At 42.1% G+C, this 27,225-nt stretch overlaps 2 protein-coding genes across 2 annotated transcripts; one reads left to right on the top strand and one right to left on the bottom strand.

The window, feature by feature from the left end:
• Window positions 1-1,095: 1,095 nt before the first annotated feature.
• Window positions 1,096-13,361, top strand: LOC110079937 (monoacylglycerol lipase ABHD6-like). Its single transcript, XM_072987053.2, has 6 exons — window positions 1,096-1,335; window positions 3,134-3,266; window positions 4,041-4,159; window positions 6,111-6,165; window positions 7,354-7,454; window positions 9,540-13,361. Exons 1-6 carry the CDS (start codon window positions 1,210-1,212, stop codon window positions 9,714-9,716), a joined length of 711 nt encoding a protein of 236 aa, XP_072843154.2. The 5' UTR covers window positions 1,096-1,209; the 3' UTR covers window positions 9,717-13,361.
• Window positions 13,362-13,893: 532 nt separating this feature from the next.
• On the bottom strand, window positions 13,894-26,531 carry LOC110079936 (monoacylglycerol lipase ABHD6). The gene is made up of 8 exons (XM_020795419.3): window positions 26,410-26,531; window positions 23,962-24,118; window positions 21,555-21,668; window positions 21,092-21,224; window positions 19,974-20,134; window positions 17,682-17,736; window positions 16,499-16,599; window positions 13,894-14,695 (listed from the first exon to the last, which is right to left on the bottom strand). Exons 1-8 carry the CDS (start codon window positions 26,529-26,531, stop codon window positions 14,522-14,524), a joined length of 1,017 nt encoding a protein of 338 aa, XP_020651078.3. The 3' UTR covers window positions 13,894-14,521.
• Between the last annotated feature and the right edge of the window lie 694 nt (window positions 26,532-27,225).

Genomic DNA, 27,225 nt, shown 5'->3' with positions numbered 1-27,225 from the left:
GTAGCAGAATCTTCAGAAATCCTAAATCGCTAGATTTATTCAAAAGGCACTACTAACTATGCATCCTATGCAAAGTCAGTTGTCTATATTTGATTTGTGTTTCTTTCCTCTGAACTTTTAGGTTCAAATATCAAAAAAGGGCTGTGAAGGTGAAATATGTTGAGTGTAATGACTACAGATTCTGTTACTTCTCTCGTGGACAGCCTGGACTCCAGCCATCCCTGTTGATGCTTCATGGATTTTTATTCAGTAAAGACATGTGGCTAAATGCAATCAAAGTATGGTTCTATTTATCTGGGGCATGCTGGGGGGGGGGGAATGATTACAGTGCTTTTGCACAACACCCAGTTCTTTCAGTGGGGCTTGTGAAGGAGAATCCCTCAATAAACTGCATTCTTCTTATTTGTCTCTCATTCAGGTCACCTTCAGCCTGCTTTCTTTAGATTAAGAAATATTGCCCTAGAGAATTAACTATGCAGTGCAACAGGGGATGGCCCACCTGGAAGAGGGAGTGGCCTGCTGGCTGCAACCTAGAACCATTGTCCTCCATACAGCAACATTTTGTTGAAAGTCCTCTCTTTCCTCCAGAATTGAACCTGATGGACCCATGCCTAGGAGTGTGCAATTGGCAGCCATGTGAAAATACATTTCACCCTCATCAGGAATCTTCAAGATAAATTCCTCCTATCAATCACCTCCGAATGACATTTTAATTTCCTAATTTTCTAATATTTCAATATTTCCATTCAGTTTGGCTGTTTTACTATCTGTCTGTCTGTCTGTCTGTCTGTCTGTCTGTCTGTCTGTCTGTCTGTCTGTCTGTCTGTCTGTCTGTCTGTCTGTCTATCTATCTATCTATCTATCTATCTATCTATTTATCTATGAAATGAAAGCTGGTATAATTCAGGGGCCACCACCTGAAAAGGGTAAGCAAAGATTCCCCAAAAATGTGCAGTCCTAAGGTTGCACGCCAGCCATCTGTGCAGCCTTGGCCAACCTAAGTCCTAGAGCGCCACCAGAAGAAAGGACTGGTAAACAACGTCTAAGTAGTTTATAACTAGTCAGATTGTGAAACATTCTTTGTTTTATATGCTTCTCTGTCACCTTTTTTCTGTTATCAAGGGACATGAGCTGGAGCTGGTAATAGTGTTCCAGTACATTAAGTTTTCTACCTGTTGGTTAACCACCCATCTGATACAGTCTGATGTCATGTTTTCACAGCTGTTTCCTAAGGACCTCCACTTGGTTTGTGTCGACATGCCTGGTCATGGTGAAACTACTTGCTTGGAAGAAGAAAATTACGCAGCAGCTGCACAGGCTGAAAAGATACACCAGGTAAGGTGGGATGCATTGCAACTGGAAGGCTTCTGGTTTTGTTTCTAGTAATATCAACTCTCTTTTTGTTAGCCAGATGTATTCACAGATCGAGAGAACTGTGGCCGATGTGTATGAATCCGTAAAATAAGTTAATCACACATAGCATTCATGTACTGTAGCATGATGTGCTAAAGTACATTATATCCCTGTAATGTACAAGTATCATTTTGTTTGTTTTTTTAAGAAAATTGTATTATTTGAAAAGATCCAGCCTGGGAGGGCTGGATCTACATGTTCTCCCTCACTCGAAGCTCTCTTGCTTTTCCCAGTTCCCCAATCCATTCCAAATGCAGAAGACAGGAAGAAAACAAGGCCAGACAAGTTGGATGGTTGGTCTGGGTTCCTGCCCACATGCGCACGCATTCCATCTCTTCTTCTTCCCCCACCCCTGCTCAGCTACTAAAATTAATAAGAATTAAATTAAATGTAAAGATCCTGGGCTGTATCTTTGCACCCTGCCCAGTTGGCACACTTTTTGGCAGTGATCAGACTGCTTGAACCAATGCAAATGGATCCATTTTTCAAAAAAAGTGGACACTCCAGTGGCGGAGGGAAAAACTACAGATTTGGGAGGGAAAACTCCTGGCTGATTCCTTTTTTATTATTATTATGTGGTCAATGGGGAAAAAAAATGCAAATCAGCACATCCCAATCCTAGAGTATTTCTTGCATTTTTGGCCAATGTGGCCACAGTATCGCACAATTAGTTCATCTGTACTAACACAATGGCATGAGAAACCTTTACAAGGTGAAACAGGAAGAGTTGCAACTGTAGAATGCCAAACAAGATGAGGAATCTCCAAGGTACTCTTGAGTAGGCTGATGTATGCAGCTGAGGTTGGTGCAAAACTGCGAAGGAAGGAAGGAAGGAAGGAAGGACGGAAGGACGGAAGGACGGGAGGAAGGGAGGAAGGGAGGGAGGGAGGGAGGGAGGGAGGAAGGAAGGAAGGAAGGAAGGAAGGAAGGAAGGAGGGAGGGAGGGAGGGAGGGAGGGAGGGAAGGAAGGAAGGAAGGAAGGAAGGAAGGAAGGAAGGAAGGAAGGAAGGAAGGAAGGAAGGAAGGAAGGAAGGAAGGAAGGAAGGAAGTCTCCCCATCTTCCTCTGTCCTTTCTCAACCAACCATGGCTAAGCATGTAATAGCTCTTGGGGCAAACAATGGAACGTCCCGTAGGAGGCATCTCTAGCAAGGAGTTGTTCAGTGGCCCTTTGGCTGCCTTCACTACTGCTTTGTCTGGGGCTTCCTAGACCACGTAGAACAGCCTGTCTTGGCCTGGTGTTGTCCCTCACTTCTCCTAAGCATTTTACAAGGCTCACAAACTTTTACAATTCACTCAGGCATTTCTTGGAAAATGGTCTCCTATATAATGCACAGTAAACCATTATTCATTCATTTAATTTATATGCCGCCTGTCTCTCAGTGAAGGGTGGCTCACAATCAATTAAAACAACATAACCAGACACACAAAACCCACAATGGAGTATGGTATTTAAAAATAATTAAACAAATTACAATGACCAGAATCCTGTTAGTGTTCATGTCAGATATCCATAACTATAACTTGGTGTGAGTAATTAATGAAGGACCAGAGCCCAACTTGATGTTGCAGTAGGTCACATGACCCAAACCACATCTGGCATCTTATCAGTTAGCCACAATGAGCCACAGCAGCTTAGATAAAGGTTATGCAAATACCTAGAGGGATTTGGACGACTTTCAAAAATTGCCATATTTTCTTTGTTCCTGTTTATTGTTTCAGTTTGTTGAGTGTATTGGTCTGAACAGACAGCCTTTCCATCTGGTTGGCATCTCCATGGGCGGAATGGTTGCTGGCCTTTACGCTGCCCTTTATCCATCTGATGTCTGTTGCTTGTCCCTCCTTTGCCCAGCCGGTGAGTTTCTAAATGCAGTTATTTCACAGAAAGTCCTAAGGTTGCTTAATTCAGAATGAATTAAGAGTGCCTTATCCAGTCTCTAGGTCATGAGAAAATAACTAAGTACTATGTCTGGAATGAGAAGGTAGGATGGTGACTACATCAAGCTGCTCTTTTATAGCTCTCTTCAAGATTTAAATTAAAGGGTGGCTGACAATCTAACTACAAAGCCAATGACCTGACCTGAGCAGACTCCTTGATAGATGTGGCCATCTCTCCTTACCCATCCTTATCTCTAGATTTCCCTATCTTTGTGAGGTTCTTCCACACGGGACATCTTCTAGTCTTACCAGTTAGAAAATGCAGCTGTTCCAACTTTCCCATCTTAAAAAGATGCTTATGGGTAAGAAAAAAAAAAGACAGGAAAAGTGGTGAGGAAACATTGGAAGGCTATAGTGGAAAGACTTCAGCCTAAATTCAGTTGTTAATCCAGCGACAGATTAGGCACATTAAATGAATGGAAACTTCCCGAATCAATACCTATCTTAATTCCATTCATTCAATATGTGTTGGAATATCAAACAGATTTCGGCCAATTATGCCTTGACTTCACCAACATTCCATAGGCAAAGGAGGGTAGTGACATCTAGCCATGCTCTTGGCTCTCTTCTTTCACCACCTTGACACCATCATCACAAGAAATGTATTTGGGGAGCCGATTGGAATCTTCAGTGTTGGGGCTGGTTCGCATCAATGTTCTTTTCCAGTTGTGTCTTCTTTTGTATCTCTTAGGCCTGAGGTTTCCAGCAGGGAATGGTCCAATGAAGCAGTTGAAGAAGCGGGCACACTCTACTAAGCCACATTCATTTCTGAAGCTTGGCTTCTACAATCCTAGCCTAACAAATGTCCAGGTAAAGCAAAGTTCTCTGGCTCAATATTTATTGAAAAAATCTCAGCCCAGCTATACAATTTTGCAAGCCTCACTCTTTTGCACTCCAGGTATCTCTACTGAACTCCTTTGCTAATGGAGCAAGAAAGGAAGGTTTAGCAGTATCTGCACTACAAATTTATAGCAGTTTGATATCACTTTAATTGTCATGGACCTGAGTCTATGGGATCCTGTGATTTGTAGCATGGTGACATACGTAGAAGTCTCTTCGAGAGAGAGCTCTTGTGTTAAGGGTCAGCAGACTCTAGTAGAGATCTCTTATCAATGAAATGCTAAGTATCCCATAGATGCCATCAATAAACTTCAGAAGGGAAGGAGGCCAGTTTTACCTGGTGAGTGTTGCCCAAGTCCAGACAGACTGAAGTATCAAGTTCCTAAATCTCAACAAACTGGGCTAAATAGCTCAGTGAGATGGAGCACCTGGCTGTGGAACCAGAACTCAATCATTCAATTCCCTGCCTTGTAGGAATGAAGCCAGCCTATGTGGTCTTGGGCAAGCTGCATAGTCTAAGAGCAGCCCCAAGAGGAGATGAGTAAGTCACTTCCAAGTATTCCATACACAAAAAATCCTGGAAAGGGTCACTATGAGCTGGAATCATCTTAACAGAACATAGGCAATTATATGATCTCAACAAGTAGGATTCCCCCTTTTCTTCCTGTTCTCTCGCTACTGGTAAAATGTTGGAAATCGATCTCTGCAATTAATGTGAATAATAGCAAACAAGGGAAGAAATTTTGATGTTCATTCACCTTTCTCCTTATGAAACTGACTCAGTGGCCATGAGGGCTTCGGGATTCTGAAAACTGTAATACAAAAGGATAACTTGTCTATGCTTCACCTTCCACCTATTGCTTCCAGAAAGCAATACAGTGGTGCCTCGCTTAACGATTGCCTCGTTTAGCGATGAATTCGCATAACAATGTGTTTTTTTAGAAAATAATATGCACCGTATAACGATGTTTCCTATGGGCGATTTTCGCTTAGAGAAGTTTGGGACCATGCTTCGCATAACGAATGCGATTTTAGGTCCCCTGCTTCACTTAACGATGTTTCTTTTTTTCAATTAAAAAAGTGTCTTAGAAGGGTCAAAAACGGTTCTAAATGCTTGGATTCGTTAGAGGACCCCCTAAGTCATGTGCAAACCTGATTTGGCTTTGATCTGACTTTTCGCTAATTTATGGTTAATTTTTTTTTCGGCCCATAGGAACCAATGGACCTGTCAAAATCTGACAGTTCCATGCTTTCCTATGGGGGAGAAAACAATTAACCATAAATTAACGAAAGTTCAGATCAAAGCCAAATCAGGTTTGCACACGACTTAGGGGGTCCTCTAACGAATCCAAGCATTTAGAACAGTTGCTGAGTCTTCATTAATTTTTTGTGAATTTTTTCTTCCCCATAGGAAATAATGGAGCTGTCAGATTTTGACAGCTGTCAAAAGTTGGGGGGAAAAATTCACCATTAATTAACAAAAAGTCAGATCAAAGCCAAATTAACTTTTGCATCCGTTTTAGAGGGTGCAGAAGCTAATCCAAGCATTTAAAACCATTTTTGACCCTTTTATGACACACTTACATTTGCAAAAATTGACTTCGCAAAGCCATTGAAATGTATTGAGTCAGCTTCAATACATTCCAATGGAGGAAACATTGTATCGTTTAACGATGTTTCCTATGGTTTTTTTCACTTAAGGACGGCAATCCGTGCCTATTGGAACAGATTAACCGGTTTCCAATGCATTCCTATGGAAAATGGTGTTTCGCATAACGATGTTTCACATAACTTTTTTTTTGGAACCAATTAAAATCGTTATGCGAGGCACCACTGTACTTGTATGCAGCTGCATGGTGAATCTGTAATTTCACCTTGTATTTCCTGCAATTTTGACTCTTCCCTTGTTTCTTCACCTTAGCTCTTAAAAGGATACCTTGAAGCTTCAAAGCTCAATGCGTCTTTTTGTGTAAAATGTAAGTATGAATACACCAAGCAGCCACTGTCAATCGCCACTTTCTCACAAGAGTATCTGTATGAGCATGGGTTTATTTTTGCATTTACACATTACAGTTTTGTGTGTCTTGTGTGCCATCAAGTCAGAACTGACTTATAGTGACCCCAACAGTGCTTTCAAGGGAAATGAGATATTAAACGAGTGGTTTTACCAATTCCTCTTCTCTGGTGAGTTTAGGAACTGAGATGGATTTGAACCCAAGCCTTCTGAGCCCTATTCCATCACTCTATCCACTCCCATAGGCATCCTTCAGTCTTGAGAGACTATGGTAACATGCTCTGAATCAAGGAGTCTCCTCTCCAAAGCATGAAGCCTGGGTAAAGTAGTATGGAGGATAGGCTGTTACCCAAGCAGCAAATCCCCCCTCTCCACATCGCTGAAATAGTCCAATGGAAAGGCAAGAGCCAATACAACTGGTTCCAGCAATGTCGCAGGAGTTGGCAGAACGACACAAACTGCCTTCAGGACTCCAGCTCTGGATTTTGCCTCTAGGTTAACTCCTGAAGCCTTTTCCATCAGTGAATATAGCCACAAGGCAGTGGAGGTTTGAAATTAGAGTTTTCCTTCTCCTAGATGGGCTGCCTTCCTTGGCTGACGAGCCCCACCTACCCGGCCTGCTCTCTAATACTGCGGAAGTATGATCTGACCCTTAAAACTTTCCTGCTCCCAGGTGTATGCAATGCTGATTGGCTTTCCTATTTACCATATTAGGGTCAGAGATAGAGTCAGAGAATTTGAGGTCCTGGCACGCCCTCATTTAAGGAGGGAAAGCCCCACTTCCTAGGCCATGCGGTGTGTGTGTGGGGGAACAAAAGAAATCCCAGCAAAAACAAACTCCTCTATCCACTACACAACACTCAATTTCCATTACAGCTTTAGATATACAGTTAACAGGGCTAGCTCTACAAGTTGACAAGTACAGGTAGCTAATTTAGTTAGCAGGTTTTGGATATCATGAAAGGGCACCACATTGCAGATCATTTACTTTGTTGTTTCTGAGTTCCTTGTTTTGTGTGTGTGTGTGTGTTCTCGTTGTTTTTATTTCACTGCCAGAGATGGGGCAAATGGCCATGGTAAGAGGTGGCTATGGTTCCTGGGAGCTGCAGTACTACAATTGTATTCCTTTCTCTGCTTCTTTATGGGAAAGATTTTTTAGATATCTCTAGTCCTACATCCAAGCACAGCCTTCATGACAACCTGAACAAGATCAAGGCTCCCACCCAGATCATTTGGGGAAAGAATGACCAGGTAAACCTACTCTATCATTTGTCAAGGCACACCCTGCCATAGGGAACTTTCTCGCAGTCCCATCCTATAGCACAGTGGTTCCCAACCTTGGGTTTCCAGATTTTCTTGGACTGCAACTACTAGAAGGAATGGCCAGCACAGCTGGTAGTGAAAGCTTCTGGGAGTTGCAATCCAAAAATGTCTGGGACCCTAAGGTTAGGAACCACTGCTGTAGGACATTCCAACTGCTCCATCCATTGGGAATACCAAAAACAAGGGGATTTTCAGATGCTACTTCTTTGATGGTTGACTTTGGCTAATAAGGGCTCTTAGAATGGAGAGTGGACCTCAGGAGGATGCTTTAAACTGAAGATGGAACTACAACCACATTGATCACTATCCAGGCAAATACGAGCAATGATCGTGTTTCAGCAGGGGCAGAGGCAGAGAAAACAGGGAATGTGTTTGCACGTAATTCCAACAGCAGAAGCTGCCTCTGATCTAATGAGGTACCAATTGGCAACTTCCACCAGGACCGCCCTGGAGCTGTACAACATGTCTTCACCAGTTTTTAATCTGATTTCATCTCTGCCAAATCTGACACAAACTGCAGGATAAATGGCTAATGCCATTGCCTCCTGAGTTAGACTATTGGTGCATCTAACTCAAGCTGCAACTGCTATGGTGAAACACTGCAGGATTTGCTCCACTTACACAACAAGTGAATTCAAACTATTTTTTAATGACCATATGACACAAAGGCTGATTTGAATCAGTTGATCCCTTTTTGCTCCTAATGCATTTTTTCTCTCTGCCACGGGGGGGGGGGCTTTTACTTTTTCTAGCTGGTATTATTCCAATGGTCTTTTTTTCTGTGTGGTTTCTTATGATATGTACTTGTAAAGATGGAGGATGTGTCTGTAGGTGAAGTTTCAGTGACATAGACACTTGGGACATGATGTTCCTCTCCCCTGATTGCCCTCCAATTTTTTTAAAAAATTAAATTTCTTACATATATGAAATTAACACTAGATCACCCTATCACTTTATTGCTGAGTCATCATCATTATTCCCAAATTTATGACCTCTGTCAGATTGGCAGGGGCAGGACCAGGGGAAGGGAGGATAGCAGAGGCAGGACCAGAGAAAGGAAGGAAAGAAAATGGGGCTGTGGGCTGGAATGCAACTCGCACTGCACCCAGTAGGAACCGCAAACTCCCAAATCAATTCATAGTCCCTGTGTGAGCACTGATTGTTATTTGAAACATAATACAGGCTTAAAAACTATTTTTCAGTGGAGTTACACCCTCAGTATCTCATTTATACATCAGGTATGGACAGAGAGTAGATCTGAAGCTACTAGTAGATTTCTGAATTATTTGCAGTATGATGGTAAACGTTCCTGGCTCTCATTTATTTAACAATGGCAACAACAACCTGACTCCCTTTGTGCCCTTAATTATACTGCTGAAATGAAGAACATTAGGCATGACTAGGGGTGGACATTTGTGAGGAAGGCTGGTTAGGTTCTTTCGGTCCCAATGCTCAAAACAGATTCCTAAGTTCAAAAGTATTTGATTTAGATACAACAACAATATGATACCACACGGGTGAAAAATCCCACTAGTACCATTGTACAGGAGTTATATTATTGTGCAAGCAATCACACCAGACGTGATCTGAGCAGTTGTGCAAGTGGTTCTGCAAGAGAAATTATACTGGACACTACCCTTTTGCTAACTTTGAAAATATGCAGCTGCAAACAAAATGGGTCTTGCATTAACACAGTAAAATCATGGGATTCTGGCCTTAAATCCTAAGTGTATGTTTTTCACAAATATTTGTGAATATTTCGTCCCAGAGGTCTGGTAAAAAGCAAAGAAGTCTGAAATCTGCCCAACTGTGTTCTGCACTTGAAGGTTTTCCAGGATCTCAGGTGTTACTCTCAACTGATGACACAGCTCACCATCTCAGTAAAAAGATGGTCCCAGATATTACTGAAGATCCCATACAGTATTCATATTATCATCCTCTATGGTTCTTCTATACGCTCCACAGAAAACAGGAAAACAACAATAACGGCGACACTGTTTCTTTGTTACTTAGGTAATTGACCCTTCTGGAGCAGAAATTTTGGGCAACGCTATTGCTAACTCTCAGGTGCATATGGTGGAGAAATGTGGACACTTCATAGTGTTAGACAGGCCCAGAAGATCAGCAAAACTCCTCTTGGAATTCTACCAGTCAGTCTGTGGCCCACTGGAGAATAAGCTGTGGGGATAACAAGCATGAAGGAGTTCACATGATGGAGAATCCCAGCCCCACCCCACCCCATATATGGGCATGTACCATGCTTCCCCGAAAATAAGACAGGGTCTTATATTAATGTTTGTTCCAAAAATGCATTAGGGTTTATTTTCAGGGGATATTATTTTTCGTGTACAACCATGTACAGTGGTGCCTCGCTAGACGATGATAATCTGTTCCACTGAAATCGCTGTTTAGCGAAATCATTGTCTAGTGAAAAGCATTTTCCTATTGGAATGCATTGAAACCTGTTTAATGCGTTCCAATGGGGAAGAATTGTCGTTGTCTAGCGAAAATCAGCCATAGGAAAGCCGCTTTGCGAACCGCCAATCAGCTGTTTAAATAGCTGTCTTGCAAAGCTTAGGTCCCCAAAACACCCGTTTTGCGAGTGCAGAGGGAGCTGTCAAAATCGTTGTCTAGCGAAAATTGGTTTGCGAAGCAGGGACCAAACATTGTGCAGCAAAATTCCCCCACAGGAATCACTGTTTTGCTAATCGCTATAGCGATCGCAAAAAGTCAATGTCTAGCGAAAAAACTGTCATGCGGGGTAACTGTCTAGCGAGGCACCACTGTACATTTATTCAAACACAGTCACGCCATCTTCTTCTGGTTGCTGCACAATGCCGCACAAGGGTGGAGGGTGGGGTTTCACTTAACTAGGGCTTATTGTTGGGGTGGGGCTTATGTTAAGAGCATCCTTGTGGGAAACTTCTGTTTAAAGGTTGCAGCTGAATTCTGTTCCAGTGACGTGTGTACACTCCTGGCAGGAAGTGGCAGCTGCCAACAGGCGGGGTAACCCCTCATTCTGCCCTTTCACTTAGAGGTAGAGCATAAGATCAAAGAGTTTCTTCAGCCAATCCTGGTTACGATTAGGTAACTAGTATCCTATCTGAATTCTTACAACATACTATGTAACTCATGCTAAGTCAATAAAGGGAGCTCTCAGGGCGTTGCCTTCAGGCTCCGCTGGCTCGGGCATGTGCTTGTCGACTCCTTTGTACTTTCTCTAAGACAATTAGCCTTCCTTTGCTCTGTGATCACCCACACATCCTGAAAAATCATAATAGGGCTTATTTTCAGGTTAGGTCTTATTTTCAGGGAAACAGGGTAATTGCTCCAACATCTGTGCAGGATTCACAGATTTTGCACACAATTAGTTCCAAGTTCAAGTTTATTGTATTAGTTAAAAGCTGTCACAATTAGTTTAAAATACAGTTCTTCCCTGCCTCCCATCTCCACACGGGTCCATGGGATTTTTACAGTCCAGGTGGTATTTTTCCTTTTTCATATTATTACTTGCAATTGGTAATATGTATTCATTGGTCCGTGGATACAGGATTAAACAATGGTGAATGATAAAAGAAGCAACTCACTCACTGTGCCTCACTGTTTGAACATTGCTGACAGTGCTTCCGTAAAGGAGTCATGAGCTTTCTTCTTCCACATTCCCCAACAACCACAGCACAAAGCTAGAGACCTGGAGAAGCATAGCAGTTCCCTGAGCCTATCGCTGGAATGCTGGGGAAACAGCAACCTAGAAAGGTTTGACCATACTAGGCTAGATGGACCGATAGTCTGATTCAATATAAGAGAGTTTGCTATTTTCCTAAGTCGGCCATTATCTGTTGGTATAATTTATACCAACCTCATGGCACAGTGGTTAAACTATAGTACTGCAGTCAAAACTCTGCTCACGACCCAGGTTTAATCCCAGGTAGCCAGCTCAAGGTTCACTCAGCCTTCCATCCTTCTGAGGTCGGTAAATTGAGTACCGAGCTTTCTGGGGGAGGGCAACATGCAGTCTGCATAATTAAGTTGTAAACCACCCAGAAGTGCTTTAAGTACTGTGGGGTGGTATATAAGCAGCACACTTTGCTTTTATCCTGCCCCCCTTTTTAGTTTCTGAGGCTGTCTGGGGAAACGTTTGGGAGCCTCAGATGGTACATCTATGTGCGGGAGTCTTTAATAGTCAAAATCATTGCTGGATTGAAAGGGAGCCCAGGGAACCTCAGAATGTGCAAGAGAGGGTGGGACACTTTCAATTAATTTAAATTAAACTTTACCTGTGGCCAATCCAGATTGTGCAACACAACGTGATGCAAGATTTTCCCAGTAACAATTAAAGCAAAATATTAAAATCAAACTTTTAAGTAATTAAAGCAACACCTGCCTCAGCCCAACCACCCATTGTTGTTGATGTTTCGACTTCTATATGCAAACAACACCTTGGCTCCCCCCTGCAAGCTGGGTATTCATTTTACCAACCTCAGATGGATGGAAGGGCAAGACGCCCTTTAGCCGGCTGCCCACACCCATTGGGATATTGCAGTATAACTATGGGGCTCTATTTTGCTCGTTTTTTATCCTCATTACTGAACCCTTAGCCTTGGCAAAAGCTGCCAGGATGGTATTTCCAGGTTTCAGAGGGCAGATTCTAATCAAACCATTCCCAGTTTATATTATGCAAATAATTATGATCTGGTTTTAGTCTGTGACACTTTGTGCACTGGACTTGCCAGTGGCTACTACAGAAGCCACAGGGAGTGCAAACTTTCCTGTCGTTTCCAGGACGCTGGCAGGGGTCTCTGTGGCGACAGATGCACAAACCAGCACTGCTGGGATTCTAGAGATAGGATATAGGTGTGGCCTCCCTCCTGCTGGAGCCATGAAACAGTTCATGGCCCAATCATCGTGACCTGAGATTACAATCTACTTCCAATACAGCTTGAAGTTGGAGGGGAGGCAGTCAACTGCTTCAGGAGAAGCAGAGAGTATTTGACCCGGCTATATCAATGCTAGGTCCCACTGCTTTCAGAGAGGTGGTCTCCCCTCTTTCATACAATTCCCTTATGCACCCAGAGCCACAGTCCAGAAAATAGTGTGATGCCATAAGGGACCAAAAGCAAGGTATTAATTAAAACACACACACAATAATAATGATAATGATAATAAATATGTAAATGCCATCTACACTGATTAAGGACCTCAGTCTCTTCTCCTGAAAGATGTTTCAGTATGGCTTAATTGTGGAAAATATGGAGGTCCAAATGCAAAAGCACAACCTGGTACAATTCATTGCAATGGCTATTTAATAATGCTTTCTTTTCTTTTCTTTAACATTCAGAAACAAGTCCTAAATTGCTTTGTAAATCACCTGGGCTTTAGCCAGATCTGGGAAAAGCTCCTTTTGAAATTCAAACTCCAGACTACCCATTAGAACAGGAACAATTCAAGTTACTTTTGCAGAGATATTTAAGAGTACATTTAAACATTTTTAGAGACATTCTAATAGTTTTAAAGATTTTACATCATTTTCTTATGAGTTTTTTTAGTTTGTCCCTCTTGAGCAACACAGAAGCAACCTGCAGAATCCAGTTGGTTCCTGTTTGTGCCATTTGGCATTAGGCATACCTTCTTGTACTTTGCCTCAGGCAGGAAAATTACAATGGGGCATGTGTTTGATTCCCTTAGAAAGACAGATTGCTGGAAATGTACAGTAGGATCCCTTACACATGGGATCAGTATCCACTGGTTCACTTACCCACAGTCTGAAAATATTAAAAATCTTAAAAGAAAAAATCCAGGGGAGAAAAAAAAGAATTTTCACATGTATTACCAGAAGCAGCCAGTAGAGGGAGGCAGAGACCATGCTATGATTTAGTGAGGAATACATAGCATGGTCTCTGTCTTCTACTGCCTCCTCCTGGAGGCAGTAGAAGACAGGAGGGCCTGGCGTGCTCTGGTCCATGGGGTCACGAAGAGTCGGACACGACTAAACGACTAAACACACACACACATAGCATGGTCTTTAGTGCTCTCAGTGGCCAGTTCTGGTAATGCATATGAAAATATTTTGTTCTGAGTTTTTCCTTTTATCATGTTCTCTCTCTCTCAATAGACAGACAGACAGACAGACAGACAGACAGACAGACAGACAGATAGATAGATAGATAGATAGATAGATAGATAGATAGATAGATAGATAGATAGATAGATAGATAGATAGATAGATAGATAGATAGATAGATAGATAGATAGATAGATAGATAGATATAATTCACCATTATCCTCAGTGTTCAGTATCCACCAAGACTTGGAACTAATCCCCAGTGATTATGGGCATCCTATAGTACTGCCTTGTGCAATATTTTGGTTTATTTGTAAGTCATAGACAGAAATAAACAGTGGAAGGAATCATGTAAGCCGCAAATACAAGATGCCAGCCCCCCCAGAGGGTCACACACACATGTCATCTCAGCTTCATATCCCTTTGCGTCTCTTTCAAAAGAATTTTATTGCTCTCTGTCCACATAGATATCATGACACACCCTTGGGTGGGCACAGAGAGTGAAGACATGAGTCACCTTTTCCAGAATAGCTGTCACATTTCAGGACTGCCCTGGACACCTGAATCCTGAGGTCCTGACCCACTGAGAAACATCAAACCAGCCATTTTTGTTCACAGCATTCTTTTGTTCAGGCCACCGAATGATTCATCATCATCAGTATCTTCATTAAAACAGCCATTGCTATTTAGTGCAGACTAAGGTGTTTACTGTGTTTACAAGTTTACTGGTTAAACAAATCATTGTAGACCTTCATTGTGTCACTTTCATTGTTCTTCATATTATAAATTGTGTAGCTTGAAGACGTGGCTAATTTTGTACTAATAGTCACGGAATCCCTTCATACTGTAAGAGTTGTGGCCAAAAAAAAAAAAAAATGAAGCTTCTAGGGTCTGATACATTCGCATTGAATATTCAAACAGCTTCATTCTTGATTTATACTAGTTTTTTACTCATCTTGATAGAAAGTGAAGTGTGAAAATCCATAATAAATCCCATGGCCTTTGTGGGCATATCTAACGTTATGAGGTGTCCACATTTCTCCAGCACGTGCACTTGGGTGTCAGGAATAGCTCTGGCTAAAATTTCTGCTCCAGATGGATCGAGTACCTGAACAGCAAAGAATTGAAATGCCACATATCAGGAACCAGTGTTTACATTTTAGAAACTTGTGCCATTTTCCCACCTTATTCACAGAATTTTGTGGGTGGTGGTCGCCCAACGGGAAATGTCTTATATTTGGAACTCTCCTAGATCTTCCCCACTACTTTGTTTAGGTCTTCCAGACAGGGCACCTCTATTAACCCCTTTGCTCCTGAAGGTTATGAGATTTAAATATGTGTCATGGATTTTGCACCACCCTAATTTCTGGTTGAGGTATCTGGCTACTGAGCCAAAGGTTTGAAGTTTAATTCCCTACAGTGCCCCTGTGACAAGGGGTTGGAATCGATGACGACGACAACATAACATTTACAGGTAAATGAAAGAAGGGGTGGGGGAATCATACACTCTGCACTGTTCCTCTATCCTCCATTCTTTATTTGATGGGGGGAGGAGTGTCATGACTTTAATTTCCCCATTATGGAGGCAGGCAGACAGGTTAGTGCTAGAACATGACAGACAGAAAGACAGACCAATCAAAAGCCATGGATTATGAAAGGAAGCACTAGCTCCAGGGTGCCTCTTCTTAGATCCCGCACTCTCCCAATGCATGGAATGATTCATTCTTGTCTCTAGCTCAACAGAAGCTAATTCATTATTTCTAGCTCCACATGGGGTTGCTGTGAAGGAAAAACGCAGCCCTCCTGCTGACCCAGGGTTTAGAAAAATGTAATTAATTAGCATTCTGAAGGGAATTAATCATGAAGGGATATGCCAAACTGAATTGCACTGCCAGAACAATGTAAGTCATAAAATAACCCATGCCTTGCAGAGGGGACCCCCCCTCAAAAGCCCCAAACAAGATGTACTGAAACAAATCTTGCATCATCTGAACAAGAGGGAGAAGACCCTGAGAACTTGAGTGACTTATCAGATACAGTTTTGGAACTACCAGGGAAAGGCCACGTGGTCCCCAAAACTATACAAATGTAAGAAGAGGTGACACCTTGTGTTTTTTGTGGTCCAAGGAAGGCATCACCTCTTCCTGCATTCATATAGTTTTGGAAATGGGAATTATTTGTTTTCTTACCAAATAAAATTTGTTACAGAGGAACAGGTGCATTATGGCTTCAGGTGGCTAAAATGGAAGACTGTACAGAAATGGCTATAACATTTGAAATTTAGTATTCCAAAATTATTCAGCTATAGTTCGCTTTCATATGAACTCACGAGAATTTCTACAGAGAAGGCCCACAGTCCCTTGTGCTTTCTGCTAGAATCTGAAACTCTGTGTGACGGCTGGACTTTACAAACTGTTGCTCCCCCACCTCAATAGATGTCACCATATATTCTCGAAGCCGTTCATGGCCGGGTTGTTGTGGGTTTTTCTGGCTCTTTGGCCGTGTTCTGAAGGTTGTTCTTCCTAATGTTTTGCCAGTCTCTGTGGCCAGCATCTTCAGAGGACAGAGCTAGAGCCCCAGAACACAGACAGAGCTCTCGCTCCTGAACATCAAGAACATGGCCAAACAGCCTGAAAAACTTACAACAAGCATCAAATAACCTCTTCCTTTTGAAGAAGTAGGGCTCACTTAGGTATAGCAAAAATGGCTTAGCTCAGGAAAAAAAAACATAAGGGTGTGTCAGCTTTCCAAGGCAGAAAATTAATGTAGAACAAAGGCATGCGTGGAGTATTTCTCTGTGAGCATTCCTTTAAGAAACCCAGAGCCACAAAAATACTTCCCCAATGTATGGCATTCTTAGAGCTGTAAGTAACTATAACCATTCGAGAATACATAACCATAAATAGCTTACATGATCATTCTTTCCCCAGATGACCAGTGTTGGAGTCTTGATCTTGCTTATGTTGTCCTGAAGTTGGTACCTGTTCTCCTCACTGAACAGGTCTGAAAAACCTTCTCGATAAAGGAGGAGATGTACAGACTCATCAGGCTATGAGAAACATTTATTTTCAACTTTTCCAACCTCACCCCACTCACCCTTCTTTCTCTCACAAGTGAAACCATTCTTAGCACAGCACATTGAGCTTGTTTGTGTCCCCTTCCATGGGGATAGTGTCAAATTTCCAACCCAGCCCATTCTTCCCCTTTATTCCTTTTTAAAAACAGAATATTTATAACCCATCTTTCTTCACTATATCTGCACTATAAGACTCATCACTGCCTTGCTTTCTCAGATGCTGCTGTAACAAACTGTAAGATATAATGATTCACTGGTATATCAGTGCCTGAAGAACTATGGATGGAAGCTAGTAACATTGTGCTTTTTCTTAAATCTAAGAGGAAACATCATTGGTTCCTAAAGCGCAGCCCTTCAGAGCTTTTGAGACTGCAACTCCTAGTATTGTTTATCAATAGCTAGGCTGGCAAGATGAAAGGGGAAACACACTCCAGCATCTGCAGATCTGCAATTTGACCCACCTCAATTGATAAAAATGCGTAGTTGTGTCTACCATTATTGCACTGACATAAAATAGATCTGTTTTGATAGCAAAATGATATGCAATCAAATAGATGACATATCTTACCAGATTCCAATCCTAGTGGCTATAACCAAGGTAAAGAACTATAGATAAGCAAGTCACTGCTATGCAGGGCCAAGATGTGGGCAGCCACCTCACCTCCAAAATTTCAGAGGAAAGCCCCCTGTCCCAGTTCCAAGTTGTCTATAGTCCTATGTTTTCCAAATGTTCCTTTAAATTTTTTTTTCTAGCCATCCACACCATTTTTTCATGCTTTCTTTCAAGATCTGCTGAACCTACTCAGAATGTCAACATCTTGTTGAAGATGGGAAACGTTTCTCCTGTCCTCATCTGAAGACTCTAGAAAATGACTTTGGGAGGAGGGGGGATAACTCTCTCCTCTTTCTTTCTCCTAGCACTTCTTCCACACCTTTATGGCTTGCACACTATACCATTGTCTCCCCTCCCCACTAACTGCACTGGTAGTTTACACAGCACTCACAATGTTGCACTTACATTTTACAAAGAAATTGCTCTCCTGCTCCCGACGTTTGAGCATTCCCCTCAAAATCTGGAAGGAAAGGAAGAAACAGTACAAGGAGATCAGCTAACATCAGGGTGTACAGTATACAGGTTTCTTAGCTGCAACCAACAGATGCTACTCTAGGGAGCTAGTGGAGCATGATGGTGAAGAATCAGAAGCCTTATTCCAAAGACCTTGGGATAGAGATGTGCAGATTTGTGTTTTTGGACTGGCTACCTGGGAGATCTTCTAGAAAAGTACGTTTTACTCTTGGAAGCTCTAGTGCAAAAAGAAAACAAACTCTCCCTTTCACTTTGTTGATGAGGTTCATTCAAAATGCACAGAAGAAGACAAGCAACAGGACCAGGTCCATATTACCATTTCCTGCCTGTATCTTCTGCAAGGCAGAGGAGGATTCATGAGAGACATAAAATGCTGTTTTTGAGTGATTCATGTTCTGGGTCATGAGAATTAATGGGGATGGGGAGGAATGAGAGATCTGAAGGCAAAGAATTGTACAGAGGATCCATTGAACACAATGAGACATTCCAGTTAAGGGCACAAGCCTAAGAATGTACAGTACTGTGAATAGATGGACTCACTGGCTGAAATCATGTTGCTTAGTGTAGTCAGTTGCAGTAGAGTAGACCCATTGAATCGTTTGAGATTTGGTGATTGAACTCCTCTTTTGTAAGTCCCATTGATTCAATAGGCCTGCTCTAGTTGCGACCGACTCCACTAAGCAACAGGGTTTCAAGTCACTGGATCAAACAGCAGCTTGAACAATGTGAGTAGCCAAGGTTCAGATTGATTGATTGATTGATTGATTTGATTTGATTTGTACCCCGCCCATCTGGTCTATAAGACCACTCTAGGCGGTCTAACGAGATCTACAGTCACCCACAGAAAAAGTTGAATGCCTTTCAGCAAATCATTCCCATTCTAGCTATACTTCAAAGGAATATAAAAGCTGACTGGATAGCTGAGTGATTTAGGTATCTGGCTGTGGAGCCAACTATTGAGAGTTTGATTCCCCACTGTGCTTCCCAGGAAAAGAGACAGCCTGTGTAGTTACAGTATGGCCAAGCTGTACAGTCCCAAGATGCTCCCAGAAGAAGGGAATGGTAAGCCCCCTCTGAGTACTCTGTACCTAGAAAACCCTGTAAAGGGTAACCATAAATCCCAATTGACTTGACGGCATATGATTATTATTTATTTTTATGAAATGTAAAACATTTTATATATTACCAGATGCAGAACAGATAAAAATATGTGCTGCAGTAACAGTAATAACAAAAAACAGTGACATCTATCTATTCCTTCTGACTTTGTGGTGCAATTTATTAATTGGGCAATTGCTCATAATTGCAAGCCCTCAAGAGTAGGTATGGGAAACTGTGATCATCCGCATCTTGTCAAACTACATCTCCCATAATCCCTCACCATTGATCACAAGGGCTGACAGCAGTTGCAGCCGTTGGCAACACATGGAATTCCATTCTTACTCATTATTGTACAAACAATTTATCTGCCTAAATGGATGGGAAATTGCTTTATATCTACCTGTCTATCTATCTATCTATCTATCTATCTATCTATCTATCTATCTATCTATCTATCTATCTATCTATCTATCTATCTATCTATCTATCTATCTATCTATCTATCTATCTATCTATCTATCTATCTATCTATCTATCTATCTATCTATCTATCTATCTATCTATCTATCTATCTATCTATCTATCTATCTATTTGATTTAGATCCCACCCATCTGGTCTGGTCGACCACCGTGCCATTGTTAATATGGTGTTATTTGGTTTTGTCTATCTTAGAAGATGTCTATTTTAGATCTGCAGAGCTGGAAGAAGGGACCCTATGGATCATCAGGTCCAGCCCCTGTCAAGAAGACACAGTGGGGAATCGAACTCCCAAACTCTGGCTTTGCAACCAGAGACCTAAACCACTGAACTCTCCAGCATTTTTAGTTGTTACTTTTGATTAGTATGTATTAGTATTTGATTACTGCATACTGTGGTTTTAATTTTGTTCTACACCACTTTCAGGGACTTACTTTGAAATGTCATGTATAAGTCTTTTAAACAATATGTAACAGAGATGTTAATAGTTACTCTCTCTTTTTTGGATTGCTTCTGTCGGAATGCCACTCGACCCATGCTGGCTGGAGTATTCTTGAGAGCTTTAGTCCAAAAAAACAAACAAAAAAACCCACCTTTCCCCTACCTTTAATAAATATATAATTGAGGAAACATTACATTTTCACCTGATTTGGTAATTTCATACTTTTGTACATGGTGAGTTTTAAAAAGCCAGCTATAGTTGTCACAGTCAAAGGAATGAGAGGGTTCTCGGTGTAAAGTTTGTGGGTTTTCTCCAGCTCCTTCATTTTTTTCATAAGCTCATTATCTACTGGGTATCTCAGGCCTGAGAATTGGGAGAGAATGCACAGATTAAGAGGATTTGACAGCAAGTTCTTAAAACCCATGATTTCAATCCACACAGAGAAAGCGGGGCCGTTTGCTTCGGGGTTTGTTTATGCTGGAAACTGGAGCTGTGCAGAGAGGTTCCAACTACTTTTAGAGGCCCATCTGGGGTCTACGATGTCTTCTCATAAATATATAAATAAATAAAAAGCAAAACAATACTTCGTAATCAGAGCAATATTTATATCTCAGATTTGAATCAGTTTATCATTTTCCCTCCCTCACACCAACACTGAACCCGCCCAATATGCTTTGATCTAGGCCTCATACAAATGGGTCTGAATCAGGCCAATTCAGTTCAGAATTTGTGATCTGTCTGGATGTCATGCACTACCTTACTGGAAACAGGTAAAGACTAATATGGGAGTGAAGGAGTGATGGTGGACAAAAAGATGAGGTAAAATGAGAACACAGAGAGAGTTATAGCCAAACTGCTTTCTCTTCATTCTAGTACAGTCCTTCTGTTTTCAAAGCTCAGAATAAAATGGACAAAATTAATCTTATGTAGCATCCTTTGGCTCTCAGGGGCCTTGGTGTGGTCTGCCAAAGATCCCTTCCATTCTCACTCATGAGCTTTTTCCTCACCACCCCAAAAAAGTCAACACTGACTTGAGAATCATAACCCAGTAACCTCTAAGGGCCACCATCCTCACTTTCAAAGGTATTTCATTGGCCCCCAAATATCCTTAATGCAAAACCAGAAGTGATCATGTACAGTAGTCGCTTTCAGTTTTATAAAAATGGCCACCTTATATGATATGGGGGTGGAAACCAAAACCCACACGCCCCGCGTTTATCTCCCTGCTCAGTTAGAGAGGACAGCAGACATCCTGGCCTCTCCATTCAGAATTCAGCAGTCTTAGGATTTCTTTTGATATAAATGAATGTTGATACTCACCGGCTGGGCAGAGGAGGGTCAAGGCACAGAGATCTGAAGGATGTTGAGCAGCGTAAAGGCCAGCAACCATTCCGCCCATGGAGATGCCAACCAGATGGAAAGGCTGTCTGTTTAGACCAATACACTCGACAAACTGAAACAAGAAGCAAGAACAAAGAGGTGCTATGTGCTGTGTATTAGAGGTGTAAATGCTGGCTTAAGGGTGTGTATGTATGTGTAAGTGTAAGACTTCCTTAGCTTCTGAATCAAGTGCGATGAGGAATGAGGGAATTTAGAATGGTTTGTTTGTTTGTTTGTTTGTTTGTTTGTTTGTTTCCTGCCCCCAATAGTCCATAACACTATTCTGGGTGGTATCCATCTCAAAACAAGATGATGTACTCAAGCATAATAGAAAACAGATGACCACAAACGAAACAATCGATTACTCTGAATGCCTAAGGAGGGCTTTCAAGAAAGGACTCACCTGGTGTATCCTTCTAGCCTGATCAAATCCACTGTAGCTGTCTCCTGGCAAACAAGAGGTTTTCCCATGCCCAGGCATGTCAATACAGATCAAGTGGGTGTCCTTCGGGAAGTACTTGGAGAGAGGTAAGCATACACACCAGAATTAGATGGTTTATGGAGTTGGCTTTTTGACCCCTTTGTGACCCAGTGCTATTGCCTTCATCTGGGAGAGTCGATTCTTGTCTGTGCATCTGCCTATTGAAGACTTTTCCACTAACACAGAGTTCTTAGCATATATCAGAACTTGGAAATGTTACCATGAATAGTGCTAAACATCAACATTAAATTGTTAAACATTTGTGTTAATCCAGTAAAAAAAGGTTCATGTGTTAATTTATCAGTTGTACAACTGAAAAACACCACTAGGAATGACTCAAATAGCCAGTAACAAATTAAAGCAATGTGAATTAGCAAGTATTAATAAAAAATAAATAAATTACACTGTTGTTAGCTCTGCTGTAGGGAATAAAATTATGGACTTCTCCATAGGCTACTATCAAAAAGATAGAAGCATTTGAAATATAGATTTATTGCTGGATGGCAAGAATTGTCCTGGATTGAGAGGGTTCCAGATGAAGACATACTAAGGAGAATGAATACAAAACAAGATACAGTATTGTAAAACACATGAAATGCAGAATTCATCACACAACGAGAAGCAAAAGGTACAAAATGATGTATTTCCTCCAGTAAGGAGGAACAAGGAGAAAACTACTAGGCTCAACTTTAAAATAAGGGTTTGGTTGCTAGATCATTGTCCTGCTTTATAAGCAAAACCTCTCCCACACCTTCTCTATCTAGCTCGTGGGCTGGCTGGTCACTCTAGCCTCCGCTGTCTTCTCTATTTTCCCTCCTACCTTTCCTATCTTCTTGTCATGCTTGGTACATTACAGCAGTGGTCCCCAACCTTGGGCCTCCAGATGTTCTTGGACTTCATCTCCCAGAAATCCTGACCATCAGAGGTGGTGATGAAGGCTTCTGGGAGTTGTAGTCCAGGAACATCTGGAAGCCCAAGGTTGGGAACCACTGCATTACAGTACCAGTCACTGATACTGGAATGGTTGTAAAAGCAGGGAGTTGTAAAGGAAGCTGTTATAAGAGGGGTTTTCCCCTTTAAACAGAAGTTCAAGATCAGAGCTTTAAGAAGTTACTCCATGACATAAGAGCCCTACAGCCAGATGGCCAGTAACCGTGCAGACTGGAAGGTTCTGGGAACAGGAGCCTGGGAGGAATTTTTCCAAGCTTTCTCCTGGATGAAATCCAAACAAGAGCAGACAAGTCCAGGGAAAAGACCACTGTCCTGAAGGCAGATGCCACATGACACAAACATGATGCACTCCACTTTGCCCTTCGATCCTGGTGTCTCTTAGAAGAACAAGGAAAGGCCGAGGTCACAAACACAGGCGCACACGGTGGTTCAGTGGATAAGAATCTGGACTTACATTTCCATGCTTGCCTTGCCACTCTGCTATCGTGCTTAAGGAAACTATGAGATTTTAATGTCTGTTGCCTGCATGTGCCTGCTTGCTTGGAATCTAAGGAGTCTGTTGCTGCCACTAACCAAGAAGATTACACCATTACCCTTGGACACACAGTTTTACTTCCATGGAATCCCAGGCCTCAGGAACTGCATCCGCTCCCAGCCAGCAAGTGGTTGTAACCCACACCCTGGGGCTAAGATCACTGTATTTAGAAAAAGCCTCAGTCCACAGGCATGTACTGTGTTTCCTCAAAAATAAGACATGGTCTTATATTAATTTTTGCTCCAAGAAACACATTAGGGCTCATTTCCAGGGGATTTTTAATATATTTTTTTCATGTACAACAACCGACATTTATTCAAATATAGTCATGTCATCTTCTGGTTGCTGCACAAGGGTGGAGGGCGGGGTTTTAATTACTGGGGCTTATTTTTTGGGTAGGGCTTATATTTACAAGCATCCTGAAAAAACATACTAGGGCTTATTTTCAGGTTAGGTCTTATTTTCGGGGAAACAGGGTATCAGAAAACTGGAAAAAAACCCTTTTTTTTAGCATGCCACCCCAAGCTAGCTGAGGGGATTCTGGGAGCTGTTCCAAGCGCTGAGCACAGATTCCTCTTAAGTAAATAACCTCCCATTCAGTCCAATGCCACCATGCAAAAGATCAATGGGAATATCTTTCCATCAGGTAGTTTGCCTTTACAATGCCCTCAGATGAAAAATTATGCTAAAATATGCTCAATATCATGACGGACCGCCACGTGAAAGGTGGTCCATCACGATATTGGCTGGTGAAGAGAATCTGTTCCTGGCCATCAGCACCTCAGCAGCGTTCCTGGCCAAGCCAAACACAGTTGGTTGTCAAAGGAAGTAAAGAAAACGTACTTTAATTATAAATAGCCACGATTCCTTCCTGAGTGAGAAGCCATGAAGCAACAGGATGGATGGCTTGAGGCTCGGTTTCCCAAGGGAGAAGTAGCAGAACCTGTAGCCCTGGTGCTCAGCGTATCTCTCCTTTAACCCATATTTCCAAGACAGGCACCTAAGGGGGAAAAATCATGAGGCAAGAGAACATCATGGCAGTGTTGTTTTTTCAAAGTTGATAACACAATTATTATTTTTGGACTACATCTCCCAGTACAGCCAATATGCTCAGTGGCTTCCTTCTGCTTAAACAGACATAGGCTGAACCACTGTGGCGGTTGGTGTAACATAAAGTTACACCCATGGATGTTTGCAGGATGTTATATGCCTAGGGAGTCCATACTGCACAATCTGATAGCACAATGAATTGAACAATTCATGGCACAAGGTGTTGCACAACAGGCTTGTGGAACTGCTTCTTGGCAATGACTTCCACTTTTGCATGATTATCACTACAAATTGGGCAACGTCCTGTTATACAGGTTTAGCTGTGCAACATACAATTGCACTTTTAATCTCTCCTTCTGTCTCCCCCTCCACAAATCAAGTACAGGACATCTTTTAAAGCTTTGAATTCACATTCAAATAAAGAAAGGGTGAACAACTTTTGGCGGGGGCGGGCAGGTCCTCCAGTGCAGCCCCCGGGTTGTTCTGATCCTCACATTGCTGCTACCAAATTCTAGTTTAGACCAGGTGGTGGAAGGGAAGAAATGTACACCTATGCTTTCCAAGAAACTGTGTGCCTACAGGGGGCAGTAGATGATTACGTGAGGCTTCCTAGTGTATTCCCTCTTACCTAATTTGATCTATTGCTTCACCTCCTTTGTGATAAGGAAATATTGTGCTTCTTCCTTATTTCCAGGTTGGATCTCCTTCTGACGAGGTTCCACCCATTGGTTCTTGTCCTACCCGCAGGCGCAATGGAGAATAGATCGATGCCCTCTTCCCTGTGGCAACCCTTCAGATATTGGAAGACTGCTAGCATGTCTCCCCTTTGTCTTCTCTTAGTTAAGCTAAACATATCTAGTTCTTTTAGTTGTTCTTCATAGGATTTAGCCTCCAATCCCCTTATCATCTTTGTTGCTCTTCTCTGCACCTCTTCCAGGGCCTCAGTGTCTTTTTTTGTATTGTGGTGAACAGGACACAGCACTCCAAGTGTGGCCTCACCAGCGTGGTATAGAGTGGTACTATCACTTCCCATGGTCTTGATGCTATCCCCCTGTTGATGCAGCCCAGGACTGTGTTAGCTTTCTTGGCAGCTGCAGCACACTGCTGACTCCTCCTTAGGCGGTGGTCCACCAGGACACCTAAATCCCTGTCACAGGTACTACTGTTGAGCCAGGTACCATCTATCCTGTACCTCTGCATCTGGTTTCTCCTGCCTAAGTGCAGGACCTTACTTTTCCCACCACTGAACTGCATTTTATTGGATAGGGCCCAATGTTCAGGTCTATCTAGATTCTTTTGGATGTTGAGTCTATCTTCCAAAGTATTAGCAATCCCTCCCTCCCAAGCTTTGTGTCACAGCAAATTTGATGAGTGCTGATTCAATACTCTCGTCCAGAGAGCACTGGGCCCAAGACAGAACCTTGAGGGACCCCACTGCACACTTCCCTCCCCTCTCTTCTTGCTAAAGAGGTTGTAGTCCACATGCTCTAGAACCATGGTTGAGAAGAAGGGAGGAGTTAGAGAATGTAGAAAATGAACAATTTGTTATGTGGGAGAAGTTTGATTCCATGATATAGGGAGAGAAAAAGAACTTGATGGTTTGAGCATGTGGCTTGAAGGAGAAAGAATGTAAGTAAAGAGAAAGGAGGAGGTGGGGCTAGTCCACCTTAGCCCAGCTTAGTAGTTTTTTAAAATGGGGATTAGTTATTTTATTTAACCGTAATAATCTTTGAATATGTTCTTTATGCTAAAGCTTGAGCAATATAAAGTGATTCCATGAAACTCTTATTTTTCCAATAAAAAATAATTATAAAAATTCTTACAAAAGAACTAGTCTCTTGAACAGCAGGGTCTGGCTAAATCCAGGGAGTGGAGAGGGCCACAAACTAGCTATCTTGTAAGAGTCCTACCTAACCAAGCTGTTGTGAGTTCTAAGGAATCACAAAGCCCATGTGTTTGTACTTGCAAAGTATTGGGTAAAAATAAAGGGTTATTTTAAGGTCAGACTTGTTCAAGGGGCTTACACTACGCACTGCTGAGGTCTTGGGACTTGCCTCAGCGCAAAGGTGGTAGGCAAGTGGCCTGTGGAACTCTCTGACCGAGTGCTACGCGCTCCTTAGGGAAGCTTGGGCACCACACATGTCATCTGCCTGCCCATTGGCCTGCCTGTTCCAGGACAGTGAATGGCTCACTTTCACATCTTTGATACAGAGCAGTCTTTCCACAATTCTTCCCACTTACCATGCGCCAAGTGTGAACAGCGTGGCTGGTGACATAAAATAGAGCATGACAATGAAAATCAAGGGAACACTAAACAACATGCCAAGATGCATCAGGAAGACCTTTAGCAAAAGGAAATCCATGCTCACAAGTTGCTCTATGCTTTCAGCCTGTAGATAAAAGTAACAAAAATAATAAGATATTTTAGGCAAGTATGATTAAACTTCAAGACTAAAGGAATGACACATATAAAGTTATTCTATGTATTGCATTTACATAATGGCTTTTGCAATTATATTTACAGGTCTTATGCATCATGTTTTGCCCACAAACTATAGTTTTATAGAGACACAGAACAATTATATGTTATTATAATGTAAGCATAGAGAGTATGTTTCTTATCAGTAAGTGTATTTAGATTAGAGTAGGCATCCTTTAGTCTCGAGAGATTATGGTAGTGTGCTCTGAATATAGGACTTGGAACAGCATCTAGTGTGGCCGAGAAGGCCAATTTGAGAGTGACAAACTCTTTCACACTAAAGACAAATACAATCTGTCCCCTGTCCAGCTCCCTGATTTTACTGGGTTCGGGACTGCCTCTTTGCCTCAGCCTGCTGGATAAGGGTCTCTTCAAATTGGGAGAGGCCGTGATGCACCACCTGCCTCCAGGCTGAATGCTCAGATGTCAAGGTTTCCCATCTGTGGAGGTCCATTCCTAAGGCCTTCAGATCCCACTTGCAGATGTCCTTGTATCACAGCTGTGGTTTCCCTCTGGGGCGATTTCCCTGCACTAATTCTCCATACAAGAGATATTCTGGAATCTGACCATCAGCCATT

The sequence above is a fragment of the Pogona vitticeps genome, chromosome 2 (genome assembly GCF_051106095.1).
Source record: "Pogona vitticeps strain Pit_001003342236 chromosome 2, PviZW2.1, whole genome shotgun sequence".
Taxonomy (NCBI): domain Eukaryota; kingdom Metazoa; phylum Chordata; class Lepidosauria; order Squamata; family Agamidae; genus Pogona; species Pogona vitticeps.
The sequence above is the reverse complement of the archived record's forward strand: the minus strand, read 5'-3'. Positions and strand labels throughout refer to the sequence as shown.

Coding starts and splice junctions, on each gene's coding strand:
- LOC110079937 (XM_072987053.2), top strand. CDS start 1,210: ATGTTTTCACAGCTGTTTCCTAAGGACCTCCACTTGGTTTGTGTCGAC. Junction 1,336..3,133: donor AGGCTGAAAAGATACACCAG/GTAAGGTGGGAT, acceptor TTATTGTTTCAG/TTTGTTGAGTGTATTGGTCT. Junction 6,166..7,353: donor TGCGTCTTTTTGTGTAAAAT/GTAAGTATGAAT, acceptor TTTATGGGAAAG/ATTTTTTAGATATCTCTAGT.
- LOC110079936 (XM_020795419.3), bottom strand. CDS start 26,531: ATGGATTTCCTTTTGCTAAAGGTCTTCCTGATGCATCTTGGCATGTTG. Junction 21,669..23,961: donor CGTGGCTATTTATAATTAAA/GTACGTTTTCTT, acceptor CCTCTCTCCAAG/TACTTCCCGAAGGACACCCA. Junction 20,135..21,091: donor GACCCTCCTCTGCCCAGCCG/GTGAGTATCAAC, acceptor CCCAATTCTCAG/GCCTGAGATACCCAGTAGAT.